Source organism: Erpetoichthys calabaricus, chromosome 8 (genome assembly GCF_900747795.2).
Source record: "Erpetoichthys calabaricus chromosome 8, fErpCal1.3, whole genome shotgun sequence".
In the NCBI taxonomy this organism is placed as follows: Eukaryota; Metazoa; Chordata; class Cladistia; order Polypteriformes; family Polypteridae; genus Erpetoichthys; species Erpetoichthys calabaricus.
Window position 1 is genome coordinate 69,644,286 of NC_041401.2, and position 17,529 is coordinate 69,661,814.

The window sequence follows — 17,529 nt, forward strand, 5'->3', positions numbered from 1 at the left end:
TATCCTCTGAATAAAAGACTAGTTGTCCTTAAAATTGGTAGCAAATGCAGACCTCCATGCAATGAGATGAACAGCTTTTATAATAGAGATCAGAAAACTATTAGCACTTGGTGCCTTACATAAAAGTGAACGATCTGGGTTACAATGAAGGACTTACTTGGACAGCGATACTCCCCCCGCTTTTCCAATGAGCTCTTCATGGTGAAGTACTGCGTCATTCCAAGGAACATTGAGGAATTTCAGCAGGGTCCTCATCCACTTCTCAGGATGCAGGACAAGCTGTTCATAATGAATTGGCATACATTTGTCTGCAGCTTCCATACACTGAGTATACATAGTCTCAATGGCCCGATTCCACTTGGTCAAACAGTCCCGGTAGCTATTTAGGTCAAAACCTGCAATGGTGACCTTGCGAGAGATCATGGAATGTACAGAAGCCCGGCCATCCCGGATCATCAAAATAAATTTAGCATGAGGAAAGATTTTAGCTAAGTAAGTCAAAGACTTAAGGGCAAAAGGATCTTTGTTGCAAAGGTATGTGGCAGGTTCCCCATGTTTCACAATTATTTCTAGCAGGAATGCCTGCATAGCTGAGTCCAGCACTTCATCTGTTACACCTGCCTCATCCAGGCGCATTTTCTCTCTTCCAGATTTGCTCCACATCTGTTTCATGGCCAAAATACGAGGGATTACTCTGGTCTCCTCTCCACATCTAACATCTGGATGGGCATCCAACATGGCCCTCATTAAAGTGGTGCCACTCCTAGGAACACCACCAATGAATATCAGGGGCATGTCTTTGTTGTACAACAACGTACTGGAATTTTGGTTGAAGTCAGTTCTTAAAGTGGCCCTAGTACCACCTGCCATCGGCTGTTGACTGCGTTCTTCTATTCGATGGTGGCACTCCATGGCATGGTGCCCAAGGTAAAAAACAGTAATTGAGCTGATGACCAGACATGCCACAAGCAGATTTTGCTTTAGTTTTCCTACCATTTTGGCAGAAAAAAACAAATAATGTGAAAAAAATTAATGAAGACTAATAGGGCACCTCCAGTTTTGACCAGATGGTCAAACCTTGTAGGGCTCGCCATCAGAGACCCATCGTGAAAAGCCAGCTGCCAAGAGCAAATGTTGCAGTGTATCTAGTTCCATGAGGCCTGAAAAACATAACACAGAACAATATTTAGAAACAAGTATTTTCACAGAAAAGTAATTTTCAAGAAGTGATTGGTTCATACAATTAACAGCAAATTTGACAGGTTAAGGCTTATGGAGGGTGGGGCTCTGTAACCCCCAGAAGAGACAGTAAAATGCAGATACAGTAGTAACTCATACAACAATTGAACAATTCTAACTTTGAACGTTCTAGAGTTTGAATGCTAAATTTGAGAGAAATTTGATTAGGAGTTTGAATGATGCTTCTATGTTCAAACTGCATGCACAGTGATAAAATGCAGCAACAGATGGCGGTTATGCACTCCACGGCGTAAATGCCCTCTGTTGTGTGCCCAAGTCATCTCTCACTCACACTGTGAGAGCATCTCTTGTGTTACATGTTTTCAGTGCTTTTTTTTTGCTTTATTTTTGCTGTGTTGCTTATATATATATATATAATCCCTATCTATTAACCATCGCATCCAAGAAGAGTGTGGAAGCAACAAAGCCTAAGAGGAAGGTTGCAGTATTACGCATTGAGGTGAAAAAGGAACTTATCGCAAACTTGAAGGTATAGTAAATGCAATTTTCATTTTATTATACAGTATTTACATATTTTATTTATTGTTTTCATGTTTTAATATATTATTTAGGGCAATTAAATGTTATTTTTTACCTTAAATTATGTGTATTTGTTTAAATTTATCAAAATTGGTATTGTTCAGGACCTGGGAATGGATTCATTCACTTTCCATTATTTCTAATAGGGAAAATTAATTTAGAGTTCAAACGGCCTCCTTAAATGAATCAAATCTGAAATACAAGGCACCACTGTAGTTGACATTTAACCCTCATTTATCTCTAATAAAACACATAAGCCAGAAGAAGCATTTGTGGACTTTTGTTATAGATGTTCTCTGAAGTGATGCCTCAATCAGAAATTATAAATACAGTACTCTATTTCTGTATGTAGGACACTGAGCAAATCTGATCACATAATTCAATTCAAAGAAATTTGCTGCTTCTTTTACTAAAGCAGATATTTTTTAAACTGTACATTTACTGTCACCATTCTCTTTAAAGAACAAAAAGAAATATAGGAAATGGATCTTGTAATTGTACAATAGAACTGGCCAAACTTGAGCAAAAATATAAAACAGAAATTATTTTGTTTTAGGAGCAGTTCATCTTAATAATACATGTAGATACTAAGGCACGGGTGAATATTCTCCAGGACAGTTTCACAACATTGCCTTAAAAGCTTAAGGCTACAAACCATTTTAGGTGCACTCTCTAATAGGTTTTGTATTGGGTTGACAAGGATAAAATATCCATACAAATTTATAAAGCAAACTGAAATCTATACATATTAATAAAAGGCAAAGCCCTCACTGACTCACTGACTGACTGACTGACTGACTGATTGACTGACTGACTGACTCATCACTAATTCTCGAACTTCCCGTGTAGGTGGAAGGCTGAAATTTGGCAGGCTCATTCCTTACAGCTTACTTACAAAAGTTAGGCAGGTTTCATTTCGAAATTCTACGCGTAATGGTCATAACTGGAACATGTTTTTTGTCCATACACTGTAATGGAGGAGGCGGAGTCACGTATCGCGTCATCACGCCTCCTACGTAATCACGTGAACTAAAAACAAGGAAGAGATTTACAGCACGAGTCACACGCGGGAACGAAGGTAAATGACGTTAATTTTTGACTGTCTTTTAATACTGTGTAAGCATACATATTAACACATGTGCAATTAAACGTGTGCATTTACGGGGTGATTTCTCAGGCTTAAAAGCTCACCTTTTATCAAACGCGGGAACAAAGGTAACTGACGTTGTTCACTGTCTTTTAATACTGTGTAAGCCATACATATTAACACATGTGCAATTAAACGTGTGCATTTACGGGGTGATTTCTCAGGCTTAAAAGCTCGCCTTTTACTAAAAAGGTAAATGCAAAACTATTTTCAATCAGTTTATTGAAACGCTCCCGTTAAGGATTGCAATAACATATTTGCGAGATAAAAGAACGAAGTAGGGGGAAATGGAGGAAGAGCCGCAAACAGCGAAGAGCAAAAAATTAATTAAACAATTGAGAACGGAGCAAGTGAAGCATACAAGCATGTTCATAAGGGAAACAAAGCACGGTGTAAAACGTAAGTTTAAATTAAGTTTATAGAAACGCTCCCGCTGCGGATTGCAATAACATATTCGCGAGATAAAAGTTTAATGAGAAGACACGAGGTATAAACGAACCACACGCCGTGGCGCAACGTTAGGGGCAACAGTTTCTATGATCTGCTTCTCGCAACTGAAAGACGGCACATGGCGGATGTTAGCCGACTTGCTGACCGCAACGTTAGGGGCTTCAACTCTGGCGCTGACGCCACATCTCAGTGCCAACACTTTGCAGACTCTACTTAAAAGACACGCCCTCCTCACTGGACAGTTAAAAAGACCAATCAAACTAACGATGACATCAAGTATTACCCAATCAAAAGTAGGAAAGGAGGCATCTTCATAAAATGCGTGTGGGATGATTTGCATGAGACGCTGCTTTAAAAAAAAAATGATAAAAAAAAATACGGGATAAATCCCGTCCAGTATTGATTCAAAACGGGACGCGCAATTTCATTCTCAAACGCGGCACGATTCCGTATTTTAAAGGACGGGTGGCAACCCTACAGTGCCAGGTAACCACCCATACAATCAGATTGTGATTCAGACTAGGAATGCAATGAATGTAATTACCCCGATCTACATACAAGGCGAAAGTCTTGCAACATTCAAAGATGATGGTTTGGGATAAGTACACCATACAACATAAAAGAGCTTATGAAGCCTTGAACCGAAAAAAGCAAGATCTGAGATCGTAAAAAAAAAATAGGAGGTAATGTCGTTTTACTCGCTGTAGATTTTAGTCAAACATTACCAGTTATTCCACGAGGGAGACCAGCAGATGAACTCAACGCGTGTTTAAAATCCATGCTTCTCCCACGCTCGGTTATATGTCGCGTGTTCTCGGGTAGGTGCACCAAAAAATGTATACATTTAAGCATGTAATGGGCAAACAAAAAATGAGGTATACCCGAAGGCACTGCAGTAGTACTTAATGTAACTTTACTTCTTAAATGTTAATGTTTTACTGTTTAATAATTTATACGCTTCTTATATGTTGTTCAAATTCTTTTATCAAAATACCAGTGACAGCGCAATGCACGATAACATGGAGTGAATACACCATACGCATCCGCCCACGGCCGCCCTGGTGTGCGCAGATAGGAGTTGATTCTACAATAAAATAAAATAAAGATAAAAAGAGTAAAACAATCATCACCCATAAAGCGGATAGTAGACGTGACGTACTATATGTGTACCACATTTCAAGTGTATAGGTGAAACGGTTTGCGAGCTACAGGTGATTTAAAATCCTGGACAGACACACAAATTGCCACGGTAGCAAATTACAGAAGAAGATTTTACTGTTTAATAATTTATATTTATATGAAATGTGCTTCTTATATATTACTTCATATTCTCATATGATAATGATGTTAATGTTTATATTGATTTCTGTGTTATTGAAACTGCATGTATGTGTATATATATATATATATATATATATATATATATACTAGCAAAATACCCGCGCTTCGCAGCGGAGAAGTAGTGTGTTAAAGAGGTTATGAAAAAAAAAAGGAAACATTTTAAAAATAACGTAACATGATTGTCAATGTAATTGTGTTGTCATTGTTATAAGTGTTGCTGTCTTTTATATATATATATAGCAAAATACCTGCGCTTCGCAGCGGAGAAGTAGTGTGTTAACCTCTTTAACACACTACTTCTCCGCTGCGAAGCGCGGGTATTTTGCTCTATATATATGTGTGTGAATGTATGTATGTATATATGTATGTCTATATTTATATCTATATATATATATATATATATATATATATATATATATATATATATATGTGTAGATATGTAAATTTGTATATGTATATATATATATATATATATATATATATATATATATATATATAGATATAAATATAGACATACAGTGGTGTGAAAAACTATTTGCCCCCTTCCTGATTTCTTATTCTTTTGCATGTTTGTCACACAAAATGTTTCTGATCATCAAACACATTTAACCATTAGTCAAATATGACACAAGTAAACACAAAATGCAGTTTGTAAATGGTGGTTTTTATTATTTAGGGAGAAAAAAAAATCCAAACCTACATGGCCCTGTGTGAAAAAGTAATTGCCCCCTGAACCTAATAACTGGTTGGGTCACCCTTAGCAGCAATAACTGCAATCAAGCGTTTGCGATAACTTGCAATGAGTCTTTTACAGCGCTCTGGAGGAATTTTGGCCCACTCATCTTTGCAAAATTGTTGTAATTCAGCTTTATTTGAGGGTTTTCTAGCATGAACCGCCTTTTTAAGGTCATGACATAGCATCTCAATTGGATTCAGGTCAGGACTTTGACTAGGCCACTCCAAAGTCTTCATTTTGTTTTTCTTCAGCCATTCAGAGGTGGATTTGCTGGTGTGTTTTGGGTCATTGTCCTGTTGCAGCACCCAAGATCGCTTCAGCTTGAGTTGACGAACAGATGGCCGGACATTCTCCTTCAGGATTTTTTGGTAGACAGTAGAATTCATGGTTCCATCTATCACAGCAAGCCTTCCAGGTCCTGAAGCAGCAAAACAACCCCAGACCATCACACTACCACCACCATATTTTACTGTTGGTATGATGTTCTTTTTCTGAAATGCTGTGTTCCTTTTACGCCAGATGTAACGGGACATTTGCCTTCCAAAAAGTTCAACTTTTGACTCATCAGTCCACAAGGTATTTTCCCAAAAGTCTTGGCAATCATTGAGATGTTTCTTAGCAAAATTGAGACGAGCCCTAATGTTCTTTTTGCTTAACAGTGGTTTGCGTCTTGGAACTTTGCCATGCAGGCCGTTTTTGCCCAGTCTCTTTCTTATGGTGGAGTCGTGAACACTGACCTTAATTGAGGCAAGTGAGGCCTGCAGTTCTTTAGACATTGTCCTGGGGTCTTTTGTGACCTCTCGGATGAGTCGTCTCTGCGCTCTTGGGGTAATTTTGGTCGGCCGGCCACTCCTGGGAAGGTTCACCACTGTTCCATGTTTTTGCCATTTGTGGATAATGGCTCTCACTGTTGTTTGCTGGAGTCCCAAAGCTTTAGAAATGGCTTTATAACCTTTACCAGACTGATAGATCTCAATTACTTCTGTTCTCATTTGTTCCTGAATTTCTTTGGATCTTGGCATGATGTCTAGCTTTTGAGGTGCTTTTGGTCTACTTCTCTGTGTCAGGCAGCTCCTATTTAAGTGATTTCTTGATTGAAACAGGTGTGGCAGTAATCAGGCCTGGGGGGTGGCTACGGAAATTGAACTCAGGTGTGATACACCACAGTTAGGTTATTTTTTAACAAGGGGGCAATTACTTTTTCACACAGGGCCATGCAGGTTTGGATTTTTTTTTCTCCCTAAATAATAAAAACCATCATTTAAAAACTGCATTTTGTGTTTACTTGTGTTATATTTGACTAATGGTTAAATGTGTTTGATGATCAGAAACATTTTGTGTGACAAACATGCAAAAGAATAAGAAATCAGGAAGGGGGCAAATAGTTTTTCACACCACTGTACATATATACATACATACATTCACACACATATATATAGAGCAAAATACCCGCGCTTCGCAGCAGAGAAGTAGTGTGTTAAAGAGGTTAACACACTACTTCTCCGCTGCGAAGCGCGGGTATTTTGCTATATATATATATATATATAAAAGACAGCAACACTTATAACAATGACAACACAATTACATTGACAATCATGTTACGTTATTTTTAAAATGTTTCCTTTTTTTTTCATAACCTCTTTAACACACTACTTCTCCGCTGCGAAGCGCGGGTATTTTGCTAGTTTTAAAATAATTTTAAGTCAGAACAAAGGAGCCAGGGAGGGGATTTGAGTGTTTAAAAATGTATAGCAATTTTAATAAATAATAAAAAGTATGCAGTATAAAATGCAGAAAAAGACTGATATTTGATGTGTTTATAAGTAATAGTGTCACTAAGGCTATGTTCTCACTGCAGCTCAAATCTATTTTTTTCTCTTGTAGGTGACACAGATCTATGCCTGTATTTATTAAGCTTCTCAGAGAAGGAAAACAGTCCTAACTGGCTCAAAAATCTCAAGAGAGATCAATTTTTGTCCTGCTCTTAAGAGTAGTAGGAGCTGGCAGAAGATGGCGTTCAGTCAGAGATCAGAACACACTTCCCAGGAAAACCTCAATGTTTTTGAAATGCTGGACAACACTGAACTTGTAAAAAGATATCAATCTGACAAAGATGGAATAATATTTGTAACAAATCTTATACATTATGTGATCGATCGATCTATGTGGAGAAGCCATATGCTGTCATCCAAAATGAAAATGTTGGCACTCTTATGTTTTTTGCCACAGAAAAAATGCAACTTTGCAACAGCATTAATTTGGGTATGCTACAACCAACCATGTCTTGAATTTTGCACCAAACTTTAAACACCCTTATAATGCACAAGGTAATATGAAGATATTTCCTCCACAGCTCCACGTGATGTAATGTCAAAGCAATGCTGCCTTCATGCAAAATAGCACAGACATAAAGATCACTACCCCAAGTGTGGATGAGCATACATGTTTGAATTGCAAGCAATATCACAGTATCAAAACACAGGTGGTCATGAATGCAAACTGTACCGTAGTATCCAGCATATTACCATGAAGAAAGGTGAGGCCGGATGGATGATTGACAGCAAAATGTCACAAGGTATGCTAAGCTCTGCATTTTACTAAACCTGGAACATTCAGGCTACACTTTCCAAGCCCGGGAAGGTTCAAGAAAGAAGGTAGAGACAGAAGATGGGGGTGGGGTGGTAATTATAAAATGCCAGGAGTAGCTATGTATTTCTAAAAATGTATATAAAACACTTAACTTTAGAATACAATTTCGAATGCAAAGTGCATGTATACCATGTTTGTGAAGAAATAAGTTCTCCTTGAAAAAGATAAAATTTATCCTTTAATGTGTTAAGTCCACAATCTTTTCCTGTCAGTTACATACAAATGTGGCCATGTGTGAAAACTGAGTGCTGACAGTGTCATCCATCTCTCTCCTGCATTCTGCTACAAAAGATGAAGAATAACCACTCTATCTGTACACAAAGCCATATTACAAAATTTGGTACAATGTAAAAAAATCTGCAAGATAACAAATCTTCAGTATGCATATACAGTATGCATTATCATGCATTGTTCCTACAATAAAAGAATGCTATTGGCCTTTGATACTGAGGATTTTCTTTTGTTCTGCCGGTTAAAATGCTTCTATTTGGTTTGTATTGGGGCTGTTAACATGAAAACCAAAAGTCAAGCTGGGGTGGGTGCCAAGGATAAATCCCTTTCATTTATGGTATTTCGTATTATTTTAGCTATTGAAGATATACTTGCTTAAAATGTTAATTTGTGTACTGTCATTGATGGGATGGCATCCTGGCTAGAATCACAGATCATCCCAAACCCTGCTAGGAGGGCATGAAGAAAGATGACTATACAGGATGGAACTATTTCCCGAGACAGGGGTTCAATATTCTTCCTCACAGTAAGAAGACTTGTATGGTAGGACAAAATAATGAATGGACAGGCATCCTTTTTGGGTTGCATAATGCCCTTTGTCTGGCTTGGTTACCATATTGAAGGAGATTCAACACCAATTCGGATGGGTATCTTGACCTGCATGGGTGCTGCTCCCTGCCTCAAAAGGAAGCAAGATTAGTGGATGGACAGAGGTAGGCTGCCTCCCAAAGACATTTGTTTCCCCCATGCTCTAAGTGCAGTGCTCCTCTGGTGTGATTGCACTTTGGATACCCACAGGGCTGTGTTCAACCTATAGTTCTAGAAATCAGCCCTGTTGGGTTCTTCAGGTGCCACAAGACAGCACAGTTGGGTAAGGACTCCATTACTTTATGGTAGTTTGGCTTGAGTCATAAGTGATTCCTGATTGCAATGTTCTGAAGTACTCCCGGGTCCAACATAAAAGCAGCTACTTCAACCTACTCAGGAGAGTCGGAATCAGAAAGGAAAAAGGACAATGCTTGTCTGGGAAGGAGAGGAGGCTTGAAAGAAGCAGAAGGAGAAAAATGAGAATTTGTGTCTGAGTGAAACTGAGACTTGTAAGAAGGTATTTTGTTAAATAAACAAGCCCTTTGATCCCATGACTGCCTTTGGTTTAGTTGTGTCTGAGGTTTGTGACTCTGATTCACCTCCTACATATCACAATACGTGCTGTATACAGGATCCAAGAGATTGTTAACTCTGTCAGTAGCCAGGTTTCCATCCAAGGAGTTTTTGCGAAAAAATATTTAGCGCTTCAAATTTTTTTTCCGATATAGCTGATGGAAATGCTAATTATCGATAAAATGTTGTACATGTCGACATAATATTTTTCCGTTTAACTTTAGCGCATAAATTCCATATCGATACTTCAGATGTCGCAAAAACTACATTGGAAACACTTTTTGTCGGAAAAAAAAGGGCTTTAACGCAAATAAATGTGTCACATATAACGTGCAATCAAAACGAGAATGGCAGAGCGGTTCGCATGGTCTGATGAAGAGAGTTTTTTTTTTTGATTAAACGTCGTTATTTTGTATTACAGTAATCCCTCACTTATCGCGGGAGATAGGTTCCAAGGCCGACCGCGATAACTGAATTTCCGCGAAGTAGGGACACCATATTTATTTAATTATTGAACGTGTATTTGGACGTTTTTAAACCCTCCCTGTATTGTTTACAACCCACCCTTTAGTCTATTAATAACAGGGACAACTGCTAAGCAATATGAAATTGGTAGATAAGTTTACACTTACTGTATAGCGAAGTACACGTAGCTATATATGACGTGATAATGGTGATGAATATGCTGCGCAGTAAAAACACTGTGATCGGCAGTTGCTGCCGCTGCTTCTTTTTCACACACAGCACAGTGTAAAGTAAACCGCTTTTATTAAAAGAATCAAAACAGGTGTCCAAAGTGCAGTAGAGCAGTCAATAAATCTTTAAATAAATAATCCTTAAAACAGTTGTGAAGTGGAGGTTTAAAATACACAAGAATAACAATCCTTTAACACGAGGTTAAAACGTCAACAGAAAGCAGTCTTTAAAAACAGCGTCAGCGTCTGACCTGCTTCTCCCATGCGGGCTCTGCAACAGGCGAGACGCTCTTAATGCAGCTGACCTTCTCTACACTGTCCTGCTACAGCTGTTTGGCTCGCCTCACCGGTCATCCACCTTCCGGTCACTCTTGCCCTTCAGAATATTCTGCGAGAGCGACCACTTCTGCTACTCCTCGGGTGTTGGCCATACACCCAAGCTACCTGTACAGCTGCACACGAGCCTGCGCTCGCTCGCTCGCACCGACTTTCTTTCTTTCTCTCTCTCTCTCTCTCTCTCTCTCTGTCTCTCTCTCTCTCCCCACTGTTTCCTGCCTCCTCCTGCAACCTCCGTTTCATCTTTCCTTTTCCTCTTTTACTTCTCCCCTTAACCGGCTCGCGCTTCTCTATATATGCAGGGAGGACATGGCAGCTGCAGCCCATTAGCCACAGGAACAATCATGGATGTGGGCAGTTTCCCACCTGTGCACTTAGGTGAGAAACGCCCACACTGCAGATCGCCCTGCGGCTCGCTACAGCTACCACGCCCCCTCGCTAAGCCGCGAGCGCGGCAATTATTTATTTAAAACAAAACGGCCTTTGCTGGAAGAGCTGTGGACCCATAACACGACAGAGATACTGTGGGATCTAGGCATCAGTCAAAGCACCAATCACAGGCCCGATTAGAAAGCGGGAAGCTGTGATTTGTCGTCTCCCTCCCATGTAACAATCACAGCCCGTGTTACAACGCACTTAGTCACCGAACTTGTTTTGTTGTTCTTAGACTAGGAAATACTACTACATGTACTATGTTTAAAAAACCGCGAAGTCGTGAATCCGCGAAAAGTGAACCGCGAAGTAGCGAGGGATTACTGTAATTCAAATTTCAGTTTTAATTAAAAACCTTAAGGGAAGCAGGTTACAGTACTAATTCAGTTGTTATCACACTGAGAAGGGATGTTGAAAGGTAGGCTCACCTGTACAGATCCGATGCTGCAAACACAGCTGCATCATGAGCACTTCCAGGAGTGCCAACGCAAATGTCTCGTATCATGCACCTGTCATCAACAAGGGCCTGGAGAACAATAGATGGCCACCCTTTGTGATTAATGTAATCGCGGTAGCCTACCGTCGGGGGAAGAATAGGCACATGCATGCCATCCAGCGCACTGTAAATCTGTGGCACAAGATGCACCAAGGAATTGCGGTATGCAATTTCATTGGCCTCCGCTACAGTCGGAAGTCTGACATAACGCCACATTAATTTTTCTTTAATAGCGGTGCACACAGCATATACACATCGATGGACGGTAGTTTTACTAACCCCGAAAGTTTCTCCAACTACTCTATACTTGGCGCAGGTTGCCAGCTTGTAAAGGGCGATGGCAATCCGCTTTTGGGTTGGAACCGGTGGTCGGTGGCAACCTGTGATGGGCGCAACATCAGGACTGATGAATTCATACAACATCTCAAACGTCGGCCGTGTCATTCTAAAATGTTGCAGCCAGAGATTTTCTGTGAAGTGTCTCTCCACCACCCTACCTCCCAGAAGGTCTTATTCCATCGTCTCTCCCATACCCATGGGTTTCGTCGCACTGGGGTACTTTCTTCGAGCTCTAGGGCTACCAGACAAGCAACTGCTTCATTCTGCTGTCGTCTTCGGATATTATGTACAATTCCAATTATTTGTGAAACTGAAATAACAGTAAGCGGGCAAATTTCAAAAAACTGTCTGAATACTCTCTCCATTTCTTTGTTTCTTTGTTTAGTCCTCGGAGGGGGTGTAACGTGGAAAACAAAAGGTAGATAATTTGCGACATACACAAAATTATGTATGGAAACGGCTCAAGGGCAGATTTTTTCCGTGATACAACAAAACTTATGCGACAGTTCGTTTTGGGGGGGGGGGGGGGGTGACGTCATCACGCACACCATTTTATCGATAAAAAAGCCAGTTGGATGGAAACAGGCTGGAGACAGCAAATTTCGCACATTTTTTTTACGTATATTCTGTTTGTCGATAACAAAACGTCGCAAAAAACTGGATGGAAACTTAGCTAGTGATGTTATAACAGAAGGGCACTTGTGAGTTGGAAAGCATGGTTCAGCTCATTATATCACTCATTTTGCTACTCTGTGGTTCTGCAGGGTGTACTGATCCGTAACAGATGTGGTGCAAACCAATTGCAAGACAAAGGCTTTATTCCATCTTGCATTTTGGAGTTACACCAAACTACCATCTAAAAAGCAGGCTACAATACTGCTATTTTTAACTACAATTAAATCAAATAAGTTGTCTGCTACAACATTTTAAACTATTCTGGCTGGAACATATTTCTGTGTTAGATATTTTTTATGAACAATTACATGTATTTTCTGAAAAGCCACTCTTGGAGAACACAAATAATAAATTGCTGGTCACTAGGCTTCATAAGAAGTAAATTATTAGTATTATTCAAACTAGGCATGCATGTAATATATGGATGAGTTATTGAAGGAGCTAGCCACCCATGTCTCCCAAATCATCATTTTCCTCTCTGGCAATTTTCTTCTATATCTGATTGTTTGTAGGGAAACTGTACTATAAATGCAAAGATTCGTCTTTTGTGATTTTTAACAGAGACCTTTAGTATCATGCCTTCAACATGCTAAAGTTCACCACAGCCACAAAGAAATTCCATTTCCCAACACTGCTTACTGAGCACTGATGAGATACAATTTTCAAAATCTTTAAATCTCTTGCTTTGAATGTGTAGTGTATTTGCAATTTGGATATCTGTTTTAAGTCCACTGACATTGATGCAAGCTTAGAAAATCCAGTAGACAAACCATGTCACATAAGAGATTAAAATAAAACAATCAAAAGTCTCCTCTGAGGAAAAGCTAAAGATAAGGATGCAGCTGAATAAACACATATTCAGAGATTATTCCTTCTTTGTCTATGATTAACGTTTCAGAAAAGATCACCAACAAATAAATCAACCAAGTCATCTAAATAAAAATGTAGTCTGCTGTACTCCAGTGCCTCAAAAGGCCACTTTCTTCATTTTGCTGCAGTATTTCATTTTCTATCTTGGTACTTGACTTTACAAATGTAAATATATTCTTCACCTTATACATCTGCTCTCATTTCAATTGGTCTGAACATGTTGCTTGTAGAGTTGCTCTCCCCTTAATTATAAAACATCAGCAGTGCTGGTTAGTGTGAAAGACATACACTTGGGATACCTTTAACATCGTAGTCTTCCTTTTAGCCCAAGTTTCTTGTCTTCTTTTCCAAGAGTTATAGTTTTGGTAAGCATTGAAGCGGTTCACCATAAAGATGGCAGAGGTGAGAGGTATTTTCTTCCATAGTTTCCTTCTTTATCTAACATGGCCTGTCAATTATTTGATGAACTGGGAAAAATTTACTCTTTCTTGTTATGTTACAAGCTGGTATTTGAGTTTGGAGTGTAAACATTTCCTCTTCATAAAGTGTGTATACTTAAACTGAACGGTCTGTTGAAAGAACAATTGGAAGGCATTTACTATTTTCTCTAGAACTAAGACATAAAATTGCAGGAGGCAGTATCAAACTGCCAGTCAACTCATAGCTCAACAACATCCCTATTTCTGATAAAAATCATAATCATTATTAATCCCTAGGCTCCAGCTCCTACAACCTAAATTGTAAAAAGTGGGTATAAACAAGGATAGACAGATTAATACTTTTGCCACATCAGTATCATTCAGTGCCCAAAGTGAACTTATTAAAATTTCAGGATGACATGTAAACACTAGCAGGGTACATATCTAAGGAGTTCACAGATTTAGCAGTTACAACATCAATATATAGGAGATGAGAGCAATCTAAAATATGTATCAATAAAAGAAAATTCAGGATGTCATCATAAATAATCTACTTCAAGATGATGAAATGTGAAAAGCTGCCATGAAAACACACCTGAGCCACAACCCAGCAGCACATATACTGTCAAATCCTTCTGTTCATTACTCTGCTGAGAGTGACTATGACTTTAGCAAAAAAAAAAAAAAATTTTGAGTTCCTCATAGTAGCCTGGCTAAAGAGATAATCAATGAAGAAACGACACATAAAAACAACACAAGCAGAACTGCTTGTTTGATGATTATTTACTGCGTAATGTTAAGTGCTTTCTGACAGCAAATGGTGTTGATTGATGTCCAGTAGTTTTTGTGTTTTAACAAGAGACACAGACAAAGTAGTAATAAGTCTGTGTGTTTGCCTGGTGTACCCTATAAATCTGAAAGGTGATCACAGATTCCTTAAACTCAACATGCATTTGTCAGACATATGTAGAAAAAAAAGATAAGACTATGTTATTGTATGCTTTTTTAAACCGAAAACAACAAACAAGTTTGGACAAGTGATTTTAAATCATTATTTCAAATAAAACATTTTATCAGACCGCACATACTGTATATTAGTGATGGGAGGGCCAATCAACACATCTGGCCAGTTTGTTTAGATAACAATTGGCTAATTAAAAATTATTATTTAGTTGTTTTTAAAAAGGTCAATACTTGTCAGTTGATTCCAAATCCCTAAGATTTGTTACAGAGTTTATTCTGTTTTCATTCTGCTTAATAACTTTATGACTATAGACATACTGTAGTGACTATCAGCAGCTAAATCAGAAATTAAACCTTTATAATAAATTAACCATTCTGTATTTTGATGACCTACAGGGCTTGCCACAGGAAAAAAAACATTACATAAATACTAATTAAATATGAAAGATTTTTATCATACACAGAAAGATGTTTTCCTTGTGAAATCACCTGAATGAAAATACTTAAAAAACATGCCTTTTTATTTTTGGTAAATTCCAGGCATAAGTTGCATTTGTTTATAACCATGCTCAAACGCCATTTGAATTTCTGAGCAAAATCTTTATCGTTACACTTTTACATTTATTTTATCATGAAAAAGTGTTCACGAAAGGCATTTCAACCTCTAAGGTACTTTTAATATTGGTGGACAAGTTAATACTGGAAATGCCTAAATTATTAACCTTGATTGACATGTATCTCCTGCAATACTAACCTATTAAACATTTACTCATCACAGAGACATTGCACTCAACCCAACACACTTTATGCTCAATAGTACTTTATTCTCACAGTGTGTGACTGCAATACATTTCATGGCCAAGGCTGGCTACCTCAGCTTCAGTACCTTAAGTGGGGCTAGAAACCACTCAGCTCACAAGCTCTACTCCTGCTGGGATTCACGTACATGTCAGGCAATCTCTAGATCACTTCCTTTGAAAGGGCTACACTTCTGCATGCCTTACAAAGGCCAAAAGCAACCTCAAAGACTGTGTTCTTCCCATGATTTTCGGTTTTGGCACTCCATATCCAGAAAACTACCTTCGAATGGGCTGCACAAATATTTTAACAGAAGCCAAATGCCTTCATGGAAATGTTCCATTACTGAATTATGGGAATGGCTGTCCTTACTCAAATTTCTACCCCTGAAAGACTGTAACCTAAATGAACACAGTTTGTTATATTAATACTAATCAGCCAATATTAAATGTCAGTAAATAACACAACAGTTTCAACAAAGTAATACTAAAACTTTATTTCAATCATTACTTATGTAATGCTTGGGAATGAAGGGATATCTTAGATGTCAAATATGACCGAATTATTGTTCTCTGTCTGGCTGTGAGAATGTCCCTCTAAACATGCTTTTAAAAATCCTGTCTTTTATAGGGTACTTTTGATAGCTATTTTATGATCTTGTCAAAATTAGACAACTGATAAGTTCCCATGATCTTGTTGCTTTTTAGTGTGACTTCTTTAAGCTACTTAAGGAATATTTTGACTTACAAAGTCTCAAGTTCCTATCTACAAGAAACATCTTCTTACAAGAATACACACACTCATTAGTTTATCTGAGCTAAACATATATGTTAATAAATAATACATTTTCTTGCATTTTCTTTTACAATTGCATATCTCCCACAATCCAACACTCTTTTAAAACACACTTGTCTGTCCTTTATTGTATCTCTCTTGAAAAATACATGAATCATCAGTTCTTGTGATCTAATGAGCTCATCTGCACCTGCCTGCTGTTCTGATTATAGAACATTTTGATCACACTATACAGACATTGTCAGTGCTTCTTTATGAACTCTGAGGACACAGATTATTCACCTAAAATGTACATCTACTGCAAATAATCCTAGATAAGAACACTAAAATTAAAAACAAATTACAAGCATTATTATGCAAACTGTAAAAATTTTATCTGCATTACAACATTTGATTCCATTTGTCGAGAATCCAGATTCGAAGCACTCTCACATGAAAGAATCCCTAGACCAACTGTCAATGGACACATACTGTATCCACCTGGGCAATGCCAATCTCATTAGTCACATGTATTATGTAGTGCATATGTGGTGACAATATTATTTGGTTTGAAGGCTTTTTGGTGACACTGGAAATTTTACATGGCAGGAATATAAAGAAAATAATGATCTTCTTTATAGCAGATGTGTTTTTTCAAGAAAATGGCAAAAATGTGAGGAAAAGCAATGAAGAGCATGCTAAAGTGCAAATCAAAATAAAAAGAACAAAATATGTTTCATACAGGGACTGGAATGATTTTGCAATAGTGGCAAAGAACTGCCAATTCTTCTCCAAACTCATTATCAAGAACAAATTATAATAAAAAGCATGCACTAAAAGTAAGGGAAAATATGTACAGAATTTAATAATATACACAGCAGAATACAGGCATATCTGTTTTGTTACTTGCTCAGCACAAGTAACAAATTTGATTGTTTTAAGTAAATGGACATATCTCATTACCAATTGTGCTACATTTTTATTGACCTGTTTATATCTGTAAGCCCTGAAAGTATTTACATCCTTATTAAACTGGATCAGTTTACAAGAATGGTGTGTAAGGTGAGGGGTTAAACTGATGGTTATATAATGAGTTTCAAGTTTTCCATTTCTGCCAAAGTAACATTTTTGTCTTCATATCACATGCATTATTCCAGGAGCCTACAATTGTCTCCTGAAGAGCTGCTATTATGCTGAATGAATAAATCATCTGTTCAAGCTATTGTTTCTAGCAGGCC

At 38.1% G+C, this 17,529-nt stretch overlaps 1 protein-coding gene and 1 long non-coding RNA gene across 3 annotated transcripts in view; one reads left to right on the plus strand and one right to left on the minus strand.

Annotated features, from left to right (window-relative positions):
• Positions 1-6,693, plus strand: part of LOC127529034 (uncharacterized) — a 90,661-nt gene extending 83,968 nt beyond the window's left edge. Inside the window, exon 2 of the long non-coding RNA XR_007935688.1 lies at positions 6,605-6,693. This is a non-coding gene — a long non-coding RNA (uncharacterized LOC127529034). The remainder of the gene's footprint in view (positions 1-6,604) is intronic.
• The window catches only part of tpst1 (tyrosylprotein sulfotransferase 1), a 183,564-nt gene that overhangs the window by 123,821 nt on the left and 42,214 nt on the right, over positions 1-17,529 (minus strand). For both annotated transcript variants that reach the window (XM_028806743.2, XM_028806742.2), the window contains exon 2: positions 158-1,160. In XM_028806743.2, the coding sequence (XP_028662576.1) occupies positions 158-996 (839 nt within the window). In that variant the 5' untranslated portion in view covers positions 997-1,160. The remainder of the gene's footprint in view (positions 1-157; positions 1,161-17,529) is intronic.